This window comes from Betta splendens, chromosome 16 (assembly GCF_900634795.4).
Source record: "Betta splendens chromosome 16, fBetSpl5.4, whole genome shotgun sequence".
NCBI lineage: Eukaryota > Metazoa > Chordata > Actinopteri > Anabantiformes > Osphronemidae > Betta > Betta splendens.
Genome location: NC_040896.2, coordinates 14299619 through 14317990, shown reverse-complemented (window position 1 = coordinate 14317990; position 18372 = coordinate 14299619). Strand labels below are relative to the sequence as shown.

The window sequence follows — 18372 nt, the reverse complement described above, 5'->3', positions numbered from 1 at the left end:
TGCAATGGAGCCCTTCTAGTTTCATAGTTTTGTATTTGACTCAGAGGTTGGACACGGAGTTCACCACATTGTGCTTCCTGTGTTGTGGAATTCACTTCTCTGTATTGTCGGTGCTGCAGTGACCTTCTTAACTCACCGGTTTGAATTGGCTTTTTGCACGTAATCTCAAAGGATTTTTCATTTTTTTTTTGGAGACGGCGCAGTAAGTCCTTGAGCGGCAAAGCCTTCAGCCCTGAGTGATATAACATCCACTCCTTTAGAAATTCAGACCTGGAAAAAGGCATCAAGAGCGTTAATTTTCTATAGCAGAATGAGCCAATGCAAATCTCCCGCTTTGTATTAGAGCAACGTTATTAATATTGTTGTAGAGAATTTTTAAGTGTATAGAAACATGTTCACTCAGATTTATGTTCAAATAAATTTTAGGTTTGCCCAGTCTGTCAGTGAGAAGCGTTGATTCGGCCATTTGTCCAGCAGGTGGCGGTATATCCTCACTTTACGCAGCTTTTGCGCTAGTGGCTGTATTTCTTGCTTCTGTTAAGTGATTATCTTGTAATTCTGCTTATATCTACGCGCCACATTATAATAAAGACGCAAAGCACTAAGTTATACTTATGTGCGACTAAACAGAGAAATGTGAGATAACACAGCAACTTAGAGGACTCGAGGAAATGACTCACCTGCGAAGAGGAGCGTCTCCCCGTCCGCGCTTTTGCGGGTGCCCCTGAACGCGTCACCATGCAGGGTCGGTGTCACTAACGCCGACACCGCCCCTTTAAGGTGACGCAGACTCGTCTGCCCTTTTAACTGGACGCAGCGTCTGTCAGTCACGCATCACCTCCTTCCTCTCTACAGAGGTGGAGAGACTGATGCTGGTGAGAGTCAGAGTGAGGATTCATGTGTGTACACGTTGGACTGGAGTATGCGCGCACTTTGGTCCAGGCTGTAATTACTTGTTCCTTCCCTGGCTGCGTCTACCCACGTATTTGTGTCCGCTCCTCAAGATCCCCCACCTTCATTATCTGGAACTCACTTCTGCAACTCTGTCAAGGTGAGTGTGATTTGGTGATCTCTTTTCCTTTTTCTTTGAATTGTTTCCTGTCTGACAAAGTAAAAGTCAGGCAGAGACCTGAATGCGCTTGTAAAGTTCCTGTGTTAAAAGTGAGCGTAACGTCAGTTCACAGGCTCGAGCTGCTTTAATGGCATCAAGCCCAGTTTATGAAACGGCTCCATCTTCCTCGAAACTCTTGTTTAAGATTTGATCCTTCTCACATATCATTTCAGTCTCCATGGTAACCCTGACCCCGTTTCTACTGTATGTTCCTTTACAGAAGCAAAGTCAAGTTATAGGTACTTCACTATATGTCACATATGACCATCTAATTGTCACCTTCTGGACCAAATGAGCCAATGAAACCACCTCATAGGATAAATGTAGTCTCCACTTTCTTCTGACTGCAGGAGCTACTTTTAATAAATTTAAAACCTATTTAAACCTAGAAAGAGATCCAGTTACCGTGACTCACCCGCTGCTTCAGAACGCAGTTTAGGTCCTGCTCAGTTTTAATCCTCAAAGATCCACATGAGACAACGTTGTTTTGTGTTGGCAGCTGTTTCGGGGATTGTGTCAGCGGTGCGGCAGAGGAGACTTGTCAGGTCCTGATTGAGCTGTGAGTGAGTGAGTGAGTGAGTGAGTGAGTGAGTGAGTGAGTGAGTGAGTGTTTCCATCAGGTCATGGAGTGAAATGTCTGGTCGATACATGCAGCACAGGTCAGCTGTGAAGACTCCATCTGTATCAAAGGGGTCACAGTTAGTTGGTTTTTTTTCACAACCCACATGTGACCGTCACAGGAAGGTTACAAACACAAGCGTCAGAGTCGTAGTGGGCGTCTCGTGACCGTGACAGGTGAGCGGCACAGGAAGCGTATAAATAGGACCAGCTGAGACACTGAGAGCATCTCATGCACATGACAGGTGCATGGGCAGCACCCAGGCATTCATGTTATATGTGGATATAAAGCAGATCTGCTTCATATGCTGAAGTAGAGAAACTGGACTGGACACATTTGGCAACATTTTATTCAATATTTTCAATCTGCAAAATGAGCACAAATAAGACGAACAATGACTGTTCTGATGTTGCCTAATTTCATCCGTTTGATAGTTTTCCTGTAAATCTCTCTTAGACTACGTCGTTGCCGCGTTCCTCCTCAGCCTCAGAGAGAGAAACAGATTTTATAGCTGCCAGATATCGGCATGAAACTTTAACGTGCGCCTGCGCTCTTCAACTTAAAATCCGATCTCCTCCACGCAGCCGCGGTCATTAGGTCGGTTTGTCGGACTAAATTATTCAAGGCCTTCACCCTCTTAAAGGATGGACGGCCCCCGAAGGGCTCCAGTAATGTAGGAAGAGAGTCTTGAAACACTTTTTTTAATAATTAATTTTTGGCACAGGCCTTTTTTGCGTATTAGAGAAACGGCTGTAAGCAAGACAGGTTATGTTGGAGTCATGACTTATGGTGAACACGCGTGGGAGCATCCTCAGCTGTGGACTGCAGTCCTATTGGGGAACCCATTATTGAACGGCAGTGGGAATTCCACAGTGAGATTATGCAAACGGGGGGAAGGCACTAAACTGGGTCAATCTATGACTACGAGTAAGAGAGTAGATCTGTGTGTAGCAAGATCACCACACGCCCAATAATGCGCTCTGTGCATGAAGCCTAAACCTCAGTTGAGGTTAAAATTCTCCGTCGCTTCGTTCGGACCCAGAAGCCTCAGACTCTGACAGACCCCACGCTGACGTGCAGCACGCTGCTGGGGGAGGTTCTGGCTGTGGGCGCGTCCATGCAGTACCCACACGGCTGACATGAAGTTAGGTCCTGGGGATGGGGTACTTCCTGCTCTCAGACGCAGCAATCCCAGTCTGGTCATAAACGCAATCGGACCCATTTCCACAGTAGCGCCAGGACTGAGTGTTGTTTTTCTCGACACCTTTGAAGTGATGTGAGACCAGAGGTGGAGATGCTGCTGCTGCTGCTGCTGCTGCGTCTTTGATTTGGCAAAGCAACAGCTGGACGCTGATGTCACGTATCTTCTCCGTGAGGAGCAGCCGCTGCAGCGCGGTGTTTTTGGCCCCCAGTGAGCGTTGAGCTGAGCGCCCTGATGAGGCGCCCCCAACGCCCCGGGGGGAGAGGGGGGGGGAGAGGGGGGAGGCGTTCCAAGCTCAGAGCAGTGAGACCGCATCAAGGATGTGGTTCATTAACAGGATGCAGTGCGGCGCGTGTGAGTGAGCGTGAATGTAACGACGGCCGCCAATGCGACAGGAAGTTGTCGTGTAGTAGTGATGATGGCGCGGGGGCTTATTGTTAAGAATAATAGCTTTCAGGTGGGACATCACGTCACAGATGGAGGAGAGAGAGAGAGACGAGCAGCAGCACGAGTTGGGTTTGTTTTTTGTTTGTTTGGTTTTGGAGTCACTCCGTCTCCGACCTTGGCAACGATTCAGCGCCGCGCCTTAAGCAGCTCAGCTGAGGAGAATTTGCACCATCTGTGTGTGTTACGGACACACACACACACACACACACACACACACACACACACACACACACTATTCCCTCTATCTTTCCTATTAAACCTTATTTCCCTGATTAGACACTGCAGTTGATCTGATGAATAATAGATGTCACGCTGAGATGAAGCCCATTTATCTGCGTCTCAGAGCTTCGGGCCGAGGAGCCGCTGGCCGCCGTCAGGCTGCCGTCAGACCGCCGTCAGGCTGACCTTAGTACCTGGGGAAGGTACTCTCACTGTCAGACTTATGAGGTGACCTGATTCAGGTGAAGCATGAGAGACGAATTCTTGCCCCAGTTTCAGTGACGCTGTACACGTACAGTGTGTGTTTATTCATTTTAGTTTCACTTTCACACAGGAATGGATAATAACTGTTTCCTGTGCACTTGCACTCTTCAGCTTTCAACAAGAAGCGGTTTCACATCCTTTTCCCGGCTCGCTGCAGAGTCTCGACTTACTCATCCAGTGTTGTGGTTAATCGTTTGGTGGAGTTTGCTCACTGATAAGAACGAGAGCACGACTCAGCTTCCCCTCAAGAAATTAGATGATGTTCATTTTAGCCTTCAGGGATCTTGTGCATCCAGTGAAAATGAGCGGGCAGATTAATTTACACTCCGCTGGTTTCTTGGAACCTAACATTTCTTTGTGTTATTCTTTTGTGAAGTGATTGGGAACGTTTCTTGTCGGAAGTTAAATGAGGCTCAGCTTTGCATAAATATGAAGAAGTGCGGAGTAAAGCTGAGTTTTTCTGTATCCAGTAATGAAACAACCAATGTTACGGTGGCACAGCTCTAATGAGGTTACTCATTGTAATGGAAGCCATGTTTCCAAAGTAAACAGGAGGAATAATCTGTTTGCTCATGACCAGGTTTTCCCACAGAGAAAAAGTAAACACAATCAAATCTGAGCGAGAGATCCTGAATTGAGCCCATTCTCGAATTAGCGAGAGGATCGATGGCTTTCAACGCCGCGCTCCGGTTGCTGAAGGGCTTCTCGTCAGTGGAGGTTGTTACTATAACACCATCTTAGGTGTTTAGCAGATGCTGGCCATCTGTTTTGTCATTTAAACAGCAGGCTTGGAGCGATCTTTGCCTTTTTGGAGCCACTTTTAATCAAGGCAGGGTTTATTCTGCTGATATAACTTATCTGTTCCACCAAAGGGAAGAAATGGAGATTTCGTTTAAGCTGGAAATCCATTTTTTTTTTATCCAATAAAATAAACTTTGGTGTTTTTTTTTTATTGTTTTCCCTGCAGCTCGTCTTTTTTCATACATAAACATTGGCCCCATAGAGAGGTGGCTGCTTTTATTGTCTCTCTCCGTCTTGCATCTGAAATGTTACTTACGTAAACCTCTGTGTATAAATGATGTCTTGGTGAAAGTCAGTACTCAAGGATGACTCATTTCCACGTGGGGGTCTCCGCAGCGCTTGCAGGCTCGCTCCACAAACGCGGCTCTGAAACGGGTGAACCTCACACTTCTCAGCAAAGGGAGTGTCCGGTTCAGGCCCAGCATGGCTTCCACCAGTTACTGTGGTTCATCATCTGCCTTCGGAGCTTAAGTGCTATGATTTTGCAAACATGACTCTATTTCCCAAGAAAGGTGCACTGTAGGGGTCCAACCATGGGCGCTGCTCCTGGTGAGTCACATCCTAATGGTGTCTGAAAGCCCGGCAGCTCGAGTCGGTGGATGGACTGAGCTACATCTGCAACATGAACTGCACAATTTAATAGAGGGCTTTCAGCTCCTGCCAATCGAGTTAGTGCATCTTTAGGGCATTAAGCCGTCTTTAGCAGCAATAGCACAGAATCGCCGCAAAACCAGGAATTTACACAGGAATTGTTTGCCACTGGATTTATTGCTCCGTAGACCACACGGCTTGAAATTCTTTCGCTGTTGTGTTCATAAGAAAAACTTAGATGTGAGGTTGCGGTACCCTTGACCTTTGACCTCTGCCCCGCAAAACCTTAATGAACAAATTCCCCTCAAGGCAACCACGGAAATGAACAGACGTGGGGTCACCGTGACTTTCACCAATTTAGCTCATAAATGTCCCCATCGCTTGCTGCCACCAGTGCAAAGACACGACAACCAGTTTGAACCACTGTGTGCAATTGAAACAAAGCGTTTCCTTTATATTTTAACATATTCACGCCACATGTTAATTATGATTAACCCATGATGTTAATAGTTGCAGTCAAATTACTCTGACTCCCTTCATTTCCCTGCTGCTGCAAATGTCAGTGTAATAATTAAACAAGCGTTACCACGGTTATAGTGTGTTAACTGTTTCATGCTGGTGCTAATGGAGCCAGAGGAGTCTGTGCATCATAATATTCTAGTCCATCAGACTGAAGCGAGGCTGACTGATGCGTACAGCGCGTCCTGTCCTGGTGAGACGACACGGCGGTGCAGCTGCTGCAGAGTCAGACGGCGTTCGGCCCCAACATCTGTCTCCCACCAGATGAACACACGCAGGCGCCGTGCACCCATGCCTCCCTGGAACATGCAAGAAATGCTGGTCACAGTGGAGCCTAGGACACCTGCAGGAATACTTTAAAATTACCGCAATGCTCCTAATATGTGGGATATTGTTTTTGTTTTAAGGCCCCAAAACCTCACGCAAACACACAAAGCATTCGCTGCTCCTCTTCCACCTTTTAACCAAGCTTCATCTCTGCTCATTAGTTTCAACTACAGCCGCCTGAGGCACTGTGTATCTTAGACACACTCTCCCTGGTTCGTTTTTTGATTTATTTCTCACCATCGTATCCACCTTTCTCAGCCTTTACTGTACGTGAAAGCGAGTCAGCACAGAGTAATAGTCCACGCTAATGGTGACCCCGACCTCTCAGACCTCTCCCATGTAGCATTCGTTGTCGTCGCTCAGTGTGTGCTTCTCGGCAAGAAGGGGTAATTACTGCAGCGCTGACGTCTAGCGCTGCAGTCGTCCTGATGAAAGCCCAGTAAGTGGTGTTGTTGGATCCGACCAAAGGGCGCCCTGAAGGGTGCCTATGAGGACACGCTGCGCACGGCCGGTGTGATCAGTGGAAAGTGGATGAATAAATCATAGGCGATGGAGAGGGAGCGCTGTGCTAGACAGACTCTGTAGGTGGATAGATTACGCTTCAGTCTTTCATTAATCATTGCTCGGTGTCTTTCCCCGTGGTTCGGTTCATTACAGCCGGCAGAAATGACGCTGCAGCATGCGCACGCCGTGCTTTTCCCTTTTCACGCGTCCTCTCGCTTTGATCCATTGTGGCTGCAGAGACACTGGGCTCTGCCTGAGTGAGTCACGGCCCGTGGTCGAGCTGAGGCCGAGGAGGGGAGGCCCCAGTTGAGGAGCAGAGGAAGCGCTGACTAAAACACACAAGACGCATGTTGTATGTATTTATAAAGATCCTTTGAGAGAATGCACGTATTGTTGACCGCTCTGCCAGTTAACTCAGACGTCTGACAAACATCTGTAGAAAGGAACTGTCACTCGACAGACTCCGAGCCAGTGGTTGGAAGCTCCCGCTGTGTTTGTGAACCACTAACAACCTGCTGCCTGCTCTGGTGCGGACGGACGGGAAGCCGCGTGTGCCGTGTCTGGCTGTTGATCCGCCCGACAGGCCGCCTCCTGCTGAGCCTGAGCAAAGCGACGTGACGCCAGGCTCCGTCCACTGAGCGGTGCCTAATTACGTTCACGCGAGCTTGGAGAGATGACGATGCGCTTCACATCTCACTGTATCTATAGCAGAGTCTACTGTGTGTTTATTACTGAGGCCTCAGGTGCTGGAGTCATACTGGTTGTAAATGGTTCTAATGGTCTGGCCACTGTATTTAAATGATCAGTGGGTCCAGAAATTCAAACCACAAACTATGGAATGACATCAATAAAATGTTTGTTTTTATAAAGGCAGCACAAAACGAGGTCACTATTCATATTGATATTACATAAGTTACAGTATATTTCAAGTGCTGCAGTATTTCTATATATACATGGTACTGTATCTGTACTGTTTTTATTTACTGAGAGAACTTCTTCCGATCTGTAATTGCTGACACGTCATCGCTCGCTGTCAACAATGAATTATTTAAACGTATCTTTTCTTCACTTTCAGGTCGATTGGTGTCCTCCAGTCGGTTACGTGTACTAATGCCGAGCTCTCTTCCTCTCAGCCCCTGCTACACGAAAACTAATCACCCTAAATAACCTAATGCATGTGGCGGCGGAGCGGAGGCGAGGCCTCTAAAAGCCTCTCCGGAGGCGTCTCCCCCCGTGACCCCCGTCCTCTCTCCCCCCTCTCTTTGGACCAGGGATGACGGTACAGCTGTAGGCCGCGCCATGGGCTCCGAGGAGCGCGGCGCCGCCATGCCGCCCAAGATCTCCTCCCTGTCGCGCAGCAACAGCAGCTCCTCGTCCAAACTCGACAGCCGGCAGGTACAGTAGCGCGAGAGGAGCCTCTCCATCGCCTCACACACACAAGGGGAACGCCTCGGGCCGCTTGCTTTTTCCCATGCGTTCTGTCCCACCGGCCAGTGCAGCGTCCGTCAGTCCCCAGGGACTTCTCAGAGTCGTGGGAGGAAAATGACCTGGCAGTAAACGACTTACAGTATGACTCAACCCCCCGACTCGTCCCCGTCTCCCGCAGATGCTTTTCGGAGGCTCTTTTTAGCTTCATCACTGCAGCCACATCTGAGCCTCTCTGCATCCCAAATTCCAGGCAACAAGGACTAAAAGCTGTTTCTATCAGAGACTTTTTTCTCACAGCGTTTTCTTCATATTCGAAAACATCTTGAGTGCTCTGAAAAAATGATACTAAAAATATTTCCCGCAGAATAATTAATGGTTGTATTACTGAGCACAAACCTCGCATTTGCTTGGAACATTTGTCAATAAGCATTCATTTTTCATTAGTGTTTTAGTTTTGTATCATCGATAAACAATTCAGGAGTTTTGGAAAATATATATAAATATATATATATATAGATATATATATTTATATACATCAGGTACCTTGATGAAACCATGCGGTGAGGGTGACTGTGTCAGCAGAGCATGACGACAACACAACGCTGGATTACAGTGACTTTAGTCCTCACCTCCACGGCTCTGACTCAGACCGGGCGTTCACACAGATTTGCTGCAGCGTCTGTTTTGTCTGTTTCTACGCTGTCAAGCTGTCAGTGAAAAAAAAGGAAAAAAACCAAAGGAAACAGTAAAGGATTATATTTAGTCTGTTTCATCAGGCGCCAAACGCAGCACGGAGCATCTGAATAACGGCTTCACCTGTGTTCAAAGGACGCGCGCTATTCATGAGCGCTGCTCCCTGTGTTCACGCATAGGCTGGAAAAGCACAATAGAGACTGACTCCTGTTGCTCCTCTACCTAGAATAAAAGCATAATGTATGCAGTTTTGCGGGGGGTGAGATGTGTTTTATCATTTAAACATTTTTAATGATCATAATTAGGAAGATTCTACTCTCAGCAACTTAAGCAACTACTCGTCAGCAACAACTATAAAGGGAAATACCCTGGATCTCCACACTGACGCTCCAAAACCGCCCGTTTATACTGTTTACGCTGCCTTCCTGGAATTCTCGCTGCCAAAGTACACGACGGAGCTCTGTGGATTAGTCTATAATGAAATATCATCTTAATCTCTGTATTTTGCCGGGGATTTGGATTTGAGCGTTCTAATCTCGGTCGGGGGGGAATGATTATGGTGAAGCGTGAGATTGGACAGGTGGGCTAATTTGGACGATGGGACCGTGAGGAGACAGACGTCTGTGGAGTGTCACCCTCCGCACGAACCGCCGTCCGCGGCGCAGAGGAATTATAACATGCTTTTGACACTGACCTTGACTCGGCTGCTCGGCTGATTCATTCAATTTGCGTTACGAAACCCCCCTCTAATCTGCACATGCGGGCGCGGGCTCGAGTGTCTGCTGACGCCTGTCTGTCGTCTCACACAGGACAGCTGGGAAATAGTGGAGGGCCTGCGTGGGGGCTTCGGCAACGTGCAGGAGCCGCAGAAACAGGAGGGCTACGTGCTGAAGAGGAGGAAGTGGCCCATGAAAGGGTGGCACAAGGTGAGAAACGCTCCGTTTGACAGTGGAGCATAACTTTCGCTCGCTGGTTTGAGATCTGCTGACTCCACAGCCGGTGGTGCTGGAGCATCCGTCGGCACGATGGTGTCTTAAACGCATTAGCTGATGGCCTGTTAGTGGAGCCTCATGCGTTTAGTATTGAGCTACAGCCAGAGCTGTTCAAGTGTGTGCGCAGAGAATGAAGGATTTAGAAGAACAGAGTGAGAAGTGAAAGTGTATGTCACACGCTGTCATCTCCTCCCTGCAGAGGTACTTCTTCCTGGACAAGGGCGTCCTGAAGTACGGCAAATGCAGCGCCGACGTGAGTGCCCCTTGTCTTCTGTCTCTTCTGTCGTTCCCAGAATATCCGCGGGAACAAAGCCGCCCTCGCTCGCGTGCGAGCGGCTCATAATTGATAGGAGTCGCGCGTTGCGCCGTACCTGCCGGTCGCGGGTAATTACACAGAGGAGAGCGCCTGCAAAGGGAAGGGGGGGGTCCTGACCGCAGTCTGCTGCTCCTGCGCAGATCGAGAAGGGGAAGCTGCACGGCTGCATCGACGTGGGCCTCTCGGTCATGGCCATCAAGAAGAAGGCCAAGTGCATTGACCTGGATGCGGAGGAGAACATCTACCACCTGAAGGTGAACGTGCGACCCGCGGCGCCGGCGCCGCCCCCCGTGCGCCGCGCCTCCGCCGCTGACTCTGGCGTCTCCTCCGCAGATTAAGTCGCAGGAGCTGTTCGACGAATGGGTGTCGAAGCTGCGCCACCATCGGCTGTATCGGCAAAACGAGATCGCCATGTACCCCGGCGACAAGTCCTTCTACTGCCCCCACCACCCCTCCCCCAGCTCCCCCGGCCGCACGGAGGCCGCCTCCGTCAGAAAGGTGCCGCAGCTGCAACTCGTGCCTGTTTATAGCGCGCCGAGTGCTTTCTCTTATCTGTCTCCTCATGAATATTATAATTTGATTCACCGCGTTTGCTGAAGTCGACGGTTCGCTGCCGAACAGTTTCATGAAGGGGACAAATGGTTGTTGTGCTTGTGCGGGTGCAGTGCATGGCTCTGCGGAGGCAGTCCACCGTCCCCTCGCCCGGAGTCTTCCCTCTGCTCTGCAACAGCCAGGCCAAGGTCACGGCCTGGCTCCAGTCGTCCGACGACATGGACAAGTGCTCCAAAGGTGAGACCACACCGCTGTCGCGCATTATTGGATCTGTCTAGATCTGATTGGCTGCCTAAAAGTGAGGTTAAAGTCATTTCAGTCGGAGAAAGCGTTCATACGGCGGAGCTCAGTCCTCACTGAGACACCTGTTAGTTGCCAAGGATGGGTCGACGTCTGATCCCGGGGGTGCAGAGGCCCAGGGCTGACACAAAAAGCCATCAGGCTGTGAAAGGAGGCCCCTCTTATAAAGCTGTGCTCTCGTCCTGCAGGGACTGATTTCCTGGATGGTTCCACAGTTCCCAGTTTGGCTCTGAGCCTCGTTTCCTCCTCCTCTGTCCTCCTTTCCACAGATCTGTCCGCGTGCGAGGCCGACCTACTGGAGCTCAGCCACCTGCTTCAGAGCATGGAGGTTCTGCATCGCACCTATTCAGCTCCGTCCATCCAAGCGCTGCAGGTCACAGGCTCAGTTCTATTGTGTAGACACGATCTGCCTCTGACAGTTATAGACAAAGTCACTTGTCTTGATTCCACTCACTTTGCCGTTATTTTAAAATGCCCCGATGCCACGTCTTACTAAATATAAACCACTAAAAATACTTGGCCTCGACTATTAATATCTCTCTGTGACTTCGCTAGGCATCAACATTTGACAGTCCTAAGAAGGAAAAGAGACTTCCGAGGAAATGGCGCAGTAAGAACTACAACAAAGATCCCAAGACGACTCTGCAGGTCGGCGGCGAGACGGTGGAGATCTGTGCCGTTGTCATCACCGCCCTCTTCAGTTGTGTAACTGCCGCTGTGCCGTAGGTCCCCAGCTGCATCTCCTCCGGGTCTATCCGCCTGCACGCCTCCAACCCCAACCTCTCCACGGCGGCTCTCGGCAGTGACAAAGCTGACCCCGAATCCCTGGACTCCCCCTTCGATGTGGCCAAATTGCAGGAGGACTTCTGTCGCGTCGCCACCAACTGTGAGCAAACTGCTGGGGTTGTTATTTCGGTTGTGTCTGTCACAGTGACGGGTCGGGCCGGATTATTCTACCAGCTCCTACAAGTGCACGTTTTTCGTTTTCCTTAATTAAGTCCAAAGCGTCAGTCTGCCTGCTGCCTAATTTGTAAGTGAGATATAAGTGGCCTGGTGCTGTGTGTTAGAACAAGTGGAGGAGACAATGGTGGAGACATGGCGGCTGTTAATTAGTGATAAACTGTTTGTCGCAGTTGTTAGTCATTAGGATTCTGGATATGCGCCCTGTCAGTGTTTTCTCAAGCTGCTACAATGTGGGAACTTCACACTCTCTAAACAACACGGCTTAAAAACTCTTTTTTACCATAAACCCATTAATTCCAGTGTCAGATGTTAAACCATGAGCAAGGATTGTGTGAGCAGACGACGCAGACTGACTTATTCACGCAGACTGATTCAAATCCCTCTTTTCCCCCCGCTCGGCCTCAGTGCACGCCACCATGAAGTCAGCCCTGGGTTTGCTCACGTCCGAGCGAGAGCGGCTGAAGCAGTGTCTGGACTATGAAGCGTGTCCTCCTACGTCACCGCAGGTTGTGGGTTTGAAGAACACACTGGCAACAGTATGTGGTAGCACACACACACACACGCACACACACACACACACACACACACACGGTGCCCGCGTGTCCCCCACAGCACCTTGAGGAGCCTGTTACTATCCGCTGGCGCCGTGTCCTCCTCCTGAATGGACCACGTTGGGCTCTGCTCCTGTTGCCTCCCACCCTCAGTCTTTCTATTTTCTGTCCTTCATTGTCATCCGCCTTCTTTCGCCACCACGCGTGTGTTTGTGTACGCCGACACGTCTTTGACCTTTAAATGTCCCGCTGGCTGTTAGCGCTCCTCCTTATTACTCAGCTTTTACCTACTCTACCTCATATGGCGTCAGAGAGCTCCCTGTGTCACATCTGCAGCCATTATACGTCCAGTCGCTGGAATAAATGGCGTTTGTGCATCGGCTCAGTGCACATCATTCACACTCATTTTAGGTTGCGCTCTTTTCACCCTTTCTTTCTAAGTTTTAGTTTGCTGCTATCGTTCGGCTGCGTCTCTCCAGTCGAGCTGTCAGTACTGACGGCGGCGCTGACGGGGCGTGTGCGATAAACACTGTTTGCGCTGGTTATTTTCCAGGCTTTGGCCCAGAACTCTGAGCTGAGAGAGCGCCTGTGCAGGATTCACGCCGAGTCCCTGGTCGCAGAGCCCACACTAGTTAATCTCACTGCCTCTGTGCAGGTGGGTGCAGGAATGCAGTGATACTCCTGTGCCCCCCCACCACCACCACCACGATGATGATTATTACTGCATCCGTCTTTATTTTCATCCCACGCAGTCTAGGGTTTGCCAAAGAATGAATGAGCTGTCCTCCGTCTCCCATCCAGTTTTTATGTTTCTCTTTTCTCACCCCCTCACTAGACTTTGCTTTGTTTCATGATGACAGCGACTGTGTAACGTGGAAGAACATGTAGATTTTTCAGAGAACACCACCTTCATAAGCTGCATCCGTGTTGTCCTCGCTGCCCTGCGGTTGTGTACGTCGAGCACTCCGTTTGCTTAATCACATTTGCTGACCAGAGACTGTGGGTGATCTGCTTAATAATGTCAAACACCCAGTGCAAAACAAACATGGCTTCTGCCACATTACTTCCAGGCAAATGTCTGTGATTCTGTGTGATTCTCTGAAAAATACCTCCTGCTTGTTTGCTCAAACTCACAGATTCAATTTAAATGTGCATCTCCACAACCTTGTTTTTGTTTTGGACACTCATAGTTTTTCTTTCTTATTGGAATGATGATGGACACACTTAATGCACTCGAAGCATAAAGTTTCATCCTACCTGTCTATAAATGAATTCCTTTGCATTTTGTAGCTGTTTCTCACGCTTTTCCACGTCCTTGAGTTTTGATACTTGGATTATTATTACCTGCATGTTGTGATTGTATGTTTTTCTGGCTGCACTCGTACGTCCTCCTTGTCCATGAAGGTGCTGCCCTTTTCTATCTCTCGATTATAGCCGTGGACTTTATGTCTCCTAGAAACAGGACTCGGTGGATGAATCTCGCCCCCTCGTGCACCAAGTGTCCAATGAGAGCAGAGCATCGATATCAGAGTCTTTGTCAGAGTTCTTTGATGCACAGGAAGTCCTGTTGTCTGCTAGTTCATCTGAAAATGAGGTACGTGCTGTCGCTACCTCTGCTGCTACTGTAGTTTAATAGAACGAGCTGAATCATAAAGTGGAGAAAAGGATAAATTCACTGAGATTCTCTCGTGAGATATTTCATCGTTTCTGTCCCTGCAAAATAATCCATTGTCTTTGTGTAGAGAAATCTTAAAAGAACTGGAGAAAGTTCATAATCTAAACCTCATGTGGCGTCTTTATTCAGATAGCAGCTGGATTAGCAGTAATGTGAAATCGGAAGGTAATTACTTTGTTCTAAAAATACAGCGACTGAAGTTGAAGCGTGTCCTAATTCGTCCACCAGCTCCCAATAGATCGTCAGAGGCTGCTGCTGCTGACGCGACAGGACGTGGAACGCTGCTAAATGCGTGTCTCTGATCCCTCAGGTGTCCGATGACGACTCGTACATCAGTGACATCAGTGACAACATATCCATGGACAACTTCAGCAATGGCACGGAGAGCGAGAGGCCAAACTCAGGTAAGGAGTGAAGCAACGAGGGGCGGGTGCACACCCCCGCCGGTCCTCTCTCACCCCCCCCCCCCCCCCCTCCAGGCTCTGTGGACCGAGGCGCAGTCACCTGCGCGCGCAGGTCCCGCCTGCCGGCGCCCAGCCCCACCAGCAGCACCGTCAGCCTGTGGAACATCCTCAGGAACAACATCGGCAAGGACCTGTCCAAAGTGGCCATGCCCGTGCAGCTCAACGAGCCGCTCAACACCCTGCAGAGGCTGTGCGAGGAGCTGGAGTACAGCGAGCTGCTGGACAGGGCCGCCGCCACGCAGGACCCGTTTGAGCGCATGGTGAGGCGGCCGTGGACACTGTCCACGAGGCAAATAGATTTACGTTCATTAAGAATGAGGAAATGGGTTTTCTTACTGTTAAAGGTGTAGTTCAACATTTTCAAATTTGCTGACTTGCTTTTTTTATAAGTGTGAGGTGAGAGGAGGAATAGAGGAGCGAAGCATAAAACAAGCAGCTATATGAAAGTGCTTGTCGCTGACTACTAGCTCTGACCTTTGTGCGTGCTCAGGTGTACATAGCCACGTTCGTCGTATCGGGCTACGCATCCAGCTACTACAGAACTGGGGGAAAGCCCTTCAACCCTGTTCTGGGGGAGACGTACGAGTGTGACAGGCCGGATAAAGGCTTCCGGTTTGTTGCTGAGCAGGTATGAACCCCATCATTATAATGTTAATGTGCAATTATTGTCATGCTGCTTGTTCTGTGGTGCTTCAGTGCTAACAGCTACTGTTGGTGTCGACCAGGTGAGCCACCACCCGCCCATCTCAGCGTGTCACGCCGACTCCAAAAACTTTGTCTTCTGGCAAGGTAGGAGAAGATTATTAGATTATTAGAATCACATCTTGTGCCTTGGAAGCAGCTTGTGTTCCATGATTTATCCCTGATTCTGCAGACGTGAGGTGTAAGAACAAGTTCTGGGGGAAGTCGATGGAGATTGTTCCCGTGGGAACCACTCACGTGACTCTGCCCGAGTAAGTGCTCACCGTGGAACCGGCCAGAGCCACACACCGTACGCACTGAATCAGTCCCTACACGGGTCCCATAAAAATAACCATGAAGGAAATGCCGTTTCAACGCCGTTTCATAGATTTGGAGACCACTACGAGTGGAACAAGGTGACGTCCTGCATTCACAACATTCTGAGTGGACAGCGGTGGATTGAGCACTACGGGGAGATCTCCATCAGAAACTCCAGCAGCAACGTCTGCCAGTGCAAGATCACGTTTGTTAAGGCGAGTCTGATTTGTATAACACTTAGTGAAATTGATGGATACAGAGCTGCACCCAACGTGACGCACACATAGACCTCAATAATTAGTATAGACTGTATATATAGATATATATTCACTACCCCAATATCAGCATCATCGTTTTTTTACTGTTTCTCACGTATTGGTTAGACTATAAACACACACTGATGTCTGTCCATGGTGCTGCTTTATCCACAAACCCAGTGCACATACTGTAGGATGGTCTTCACCTGCACAGTCCTGCTCTGTTCTAATAGAGGATGGTTAATTGTGTTAGTGTGGGCCTTTTGGGAAGAGCTCTTGAAGCTGTGCAGGACAGGTCAAGCCGTGATCTCTTTATGCGTCGTGCAACACGCGCATCAGCGTCATGCTCCCTGCAGTGGCCATTCATACATGTTCCTGGGAAATGCTCTGATCACTCAGTCTTTACAAACTCCTTGCACAGGCCAAGTACTGGAATTCCAGCGTGAACGAGGTGGAGGGAACCATTGCCGATCAAAAAGGGAAAGTCATCCACAAACTCTTCGGGAAGTGGCACGAGGCCGTGTTCTGCGGAGACCCTCCTTCGGCCACGTGCGTCTGGAGAGCAAGTACGAACGCATGGAACGCTCCGCGGTCCTGTTTATGTCGCGACTCCATCTCTAACGTCTTGTTTTTATGGCGTACAGATGCAATGTCAATGGACCACGAGCAGTACTACGGCTTTACCAAGTTTGCTGTTGAGCTCAACGAGTTGGACCCATCTCTGAAACTGCTGCTGCCGCCTACAGACACCAGGCTGCGTGTGGACCAAAGGTAGGAGCCGCGACAGCATCATGTGCCAGCGCATAACCAGTGTCATCCCATTACAATGAATGAAGGTTGGCGATAAAAATGTAGGTTTCAGCCTTTTGCAGTAACCTGAGTCAATAAGTTGCTTTTATTGGGGTAAAAGGCCAAATGTTGAGCTCTGAGGCTTCTTAGATTATTCTGACCCACCAATGTTTTCCTACTTATCCAGCAATACTCATATCATGACACAAATCCACTTGTGAAGATAAAATTTTAATATTACCATGAATGTTTTACCACGTTTCCTAATGGCTGCGTCTGCATCTTGCCCACAGGCTGCTGGAGGAGGGGAACTTAGAGGCTGCAGACGAACAGAAGCAGAGGATCGAACAGCTGCAGAGAGACAGGCGAAGAGTCCTGGAGGAGAACAGCATAGCACATCAGCCCAAGTTCTTCAGGTACCCTGCACATCCAGCATGTCAGTGCTCAGTAACGTTACATGCGATTGGAGATGGTAGAAACTGGAAATGGGCTGTGTCATAATTTCACTTACAACACACGCGTTGCTGTCTCTGCAGGAGGTCGAAGGATGATACCTGGGTGAGCAACAACACCTACTGGGAGCTGAGAAAGGACCCCGGCTTCGCCCACATTGATTTCCCCATCCTGTGGTGATCACTGCACACGTTTGAACCTTCACAGCCTCTACTGTGAACCAGAGCGGCTCCGGCGCCGCCTGATCACGCACATTGGGTCCTGCTGTTCATCCTATTGCCTTAGTAGCAAGTGCTTATCTCGGTTGTGTAAACATGTTTATGCAAGTATATTATGTGAATGTCGATCATTTGAGGCGGTTCTTGCCCCATATTTCCACTTGTGATGTCACACTGCACAACTTGAACTGAAATATAAAAAATGAAAACTATGTGGCGTGAAGGAAGTGGCACAGCGGCGCCAAATGCACCGAACGACCAGTCACTTTCGCTGTGGTCTTATTGTGGACATTCTCTACCTCTGAGATTAACTAGCCTTGATATGCCATGATGTATACATTCAATATTTATTGTGCACCTGCCTGATGCCTTACTGGTTGTACAAAAAACAAATGTTCAGTTCTTTATCGTTGCATTTCTTTAATACTTTAAGACGTTTGTTGTGTAAGGAAGTCTTAAGAACAAACGTTTGTTTGTTCGTATGATGTATAATCCTTACTTACTGGATGTATCGTCCTGTTGCGTTGTAATTAATTATTAATTATAAATATATAACTATTAGCTTTATATTTTGAGTGGGAGAATGATTGTGCAACTATGGGCAGCAGTAGCAAACATCATATCACTTTTACCATTGCACCATTGTCTGTATGGACCATGGGCCTCTGGACCAGAACTTTCCAAAACTATGCTCCATGAGCTCAAATAAAATCTCAGACGCATACTTTTTGTGGAGTTGTGTTTCTCTCAGCTAAACGTGATAATACATTTACTGAATCTGTAAAGGCTCTATATGTTCCCCACCACGAGAAACACAAGATGAATAATCAGCATATTGCTTTGTTTCGCTGGGTTGCAATTACCTTAGACTACATTTTCTGTATTTGCTTCAAAGCATTATTGTTTTGAACATAACCATATCTGGTGAGTCTGAACTGGCCACTAGGGGGCGACAAATAACCAGCAGTGGTTCATTAATAGGACGCAAGAGGACGTTTCTCCAACTTAAGGTGGAAATAAAATCCATTATTACCACCTGAAGGTAGATTTTAAATTAAAAAGCTATTCTCAAACTTGAATTCCACTGGTAAAAAATGTAAAGAAACATATTGTTTTGAC

The 18372-nt window shown here is 48.6% G+C and overlaps 1 protein-coding gene across 4 annotated transcripts; it reads left to right on the top strand.

The window, feature by feature from the left end:
• The first annotated feature begins 827 nt into the window (after nucleotides 1-827).
• Nucleotides 828-17977, top strand: osbpl3b (oxysterol binding protein-like 3b). Of its 4 annotated transcripts, none has more exons than XM_029128040.3 (23): nucleotides 828-1051; nucleotides 7875-7998; nucleotides 9534-9650; nucleotides 9916-9969; nucleotides 10173-10286; nucleotides 10366-10530; nucleotides 10698-10821; nucleotides 11154-11257; nucleotides 11440-11532; nucleotides 11611-11770; nucleotides 12253-12383; nucleotides 12952-13053; nucleotides 13861-13992; nucleotides 14384-14477; nucleotides 14553-14797; nucleotides 15028-15165; nucleotides 15263-15326; nucleotides 15412-15490; nucleotides 15607-15751; nucleotides 16215-16359; nucleotides 16438-16564; nucleotides 16876-16998; nucleotides 17119-17977. In XM_029128040.3, exons 1-23 carry the CDS (start codon nucleotides 870-872, stop codon nucleotides 17213-17215), a joined length of 2859 nt encoding a protein of 952 aa, XP_028983873.1. In that variant the 5' UTR covers nucleotides 828-869; the 3' UTR covers nucleotides 17216-17977. The 4 variants fall into 4 exon arrangements, with proteins under 4 accessions (XP_028983873.1, XP_028983872.1, XP_055359502.1 ...); XM_029128039.3 differs by having other exon boundaries at nucleotides 13855-13992; XM_055503527.1 differs by lacking the exon at nucleotides 12952-13053 and having other exon boundaries at nucleotides 830-1051.
• Nucleotides 17978-18372: the final 395 nt, after the last annotated feature.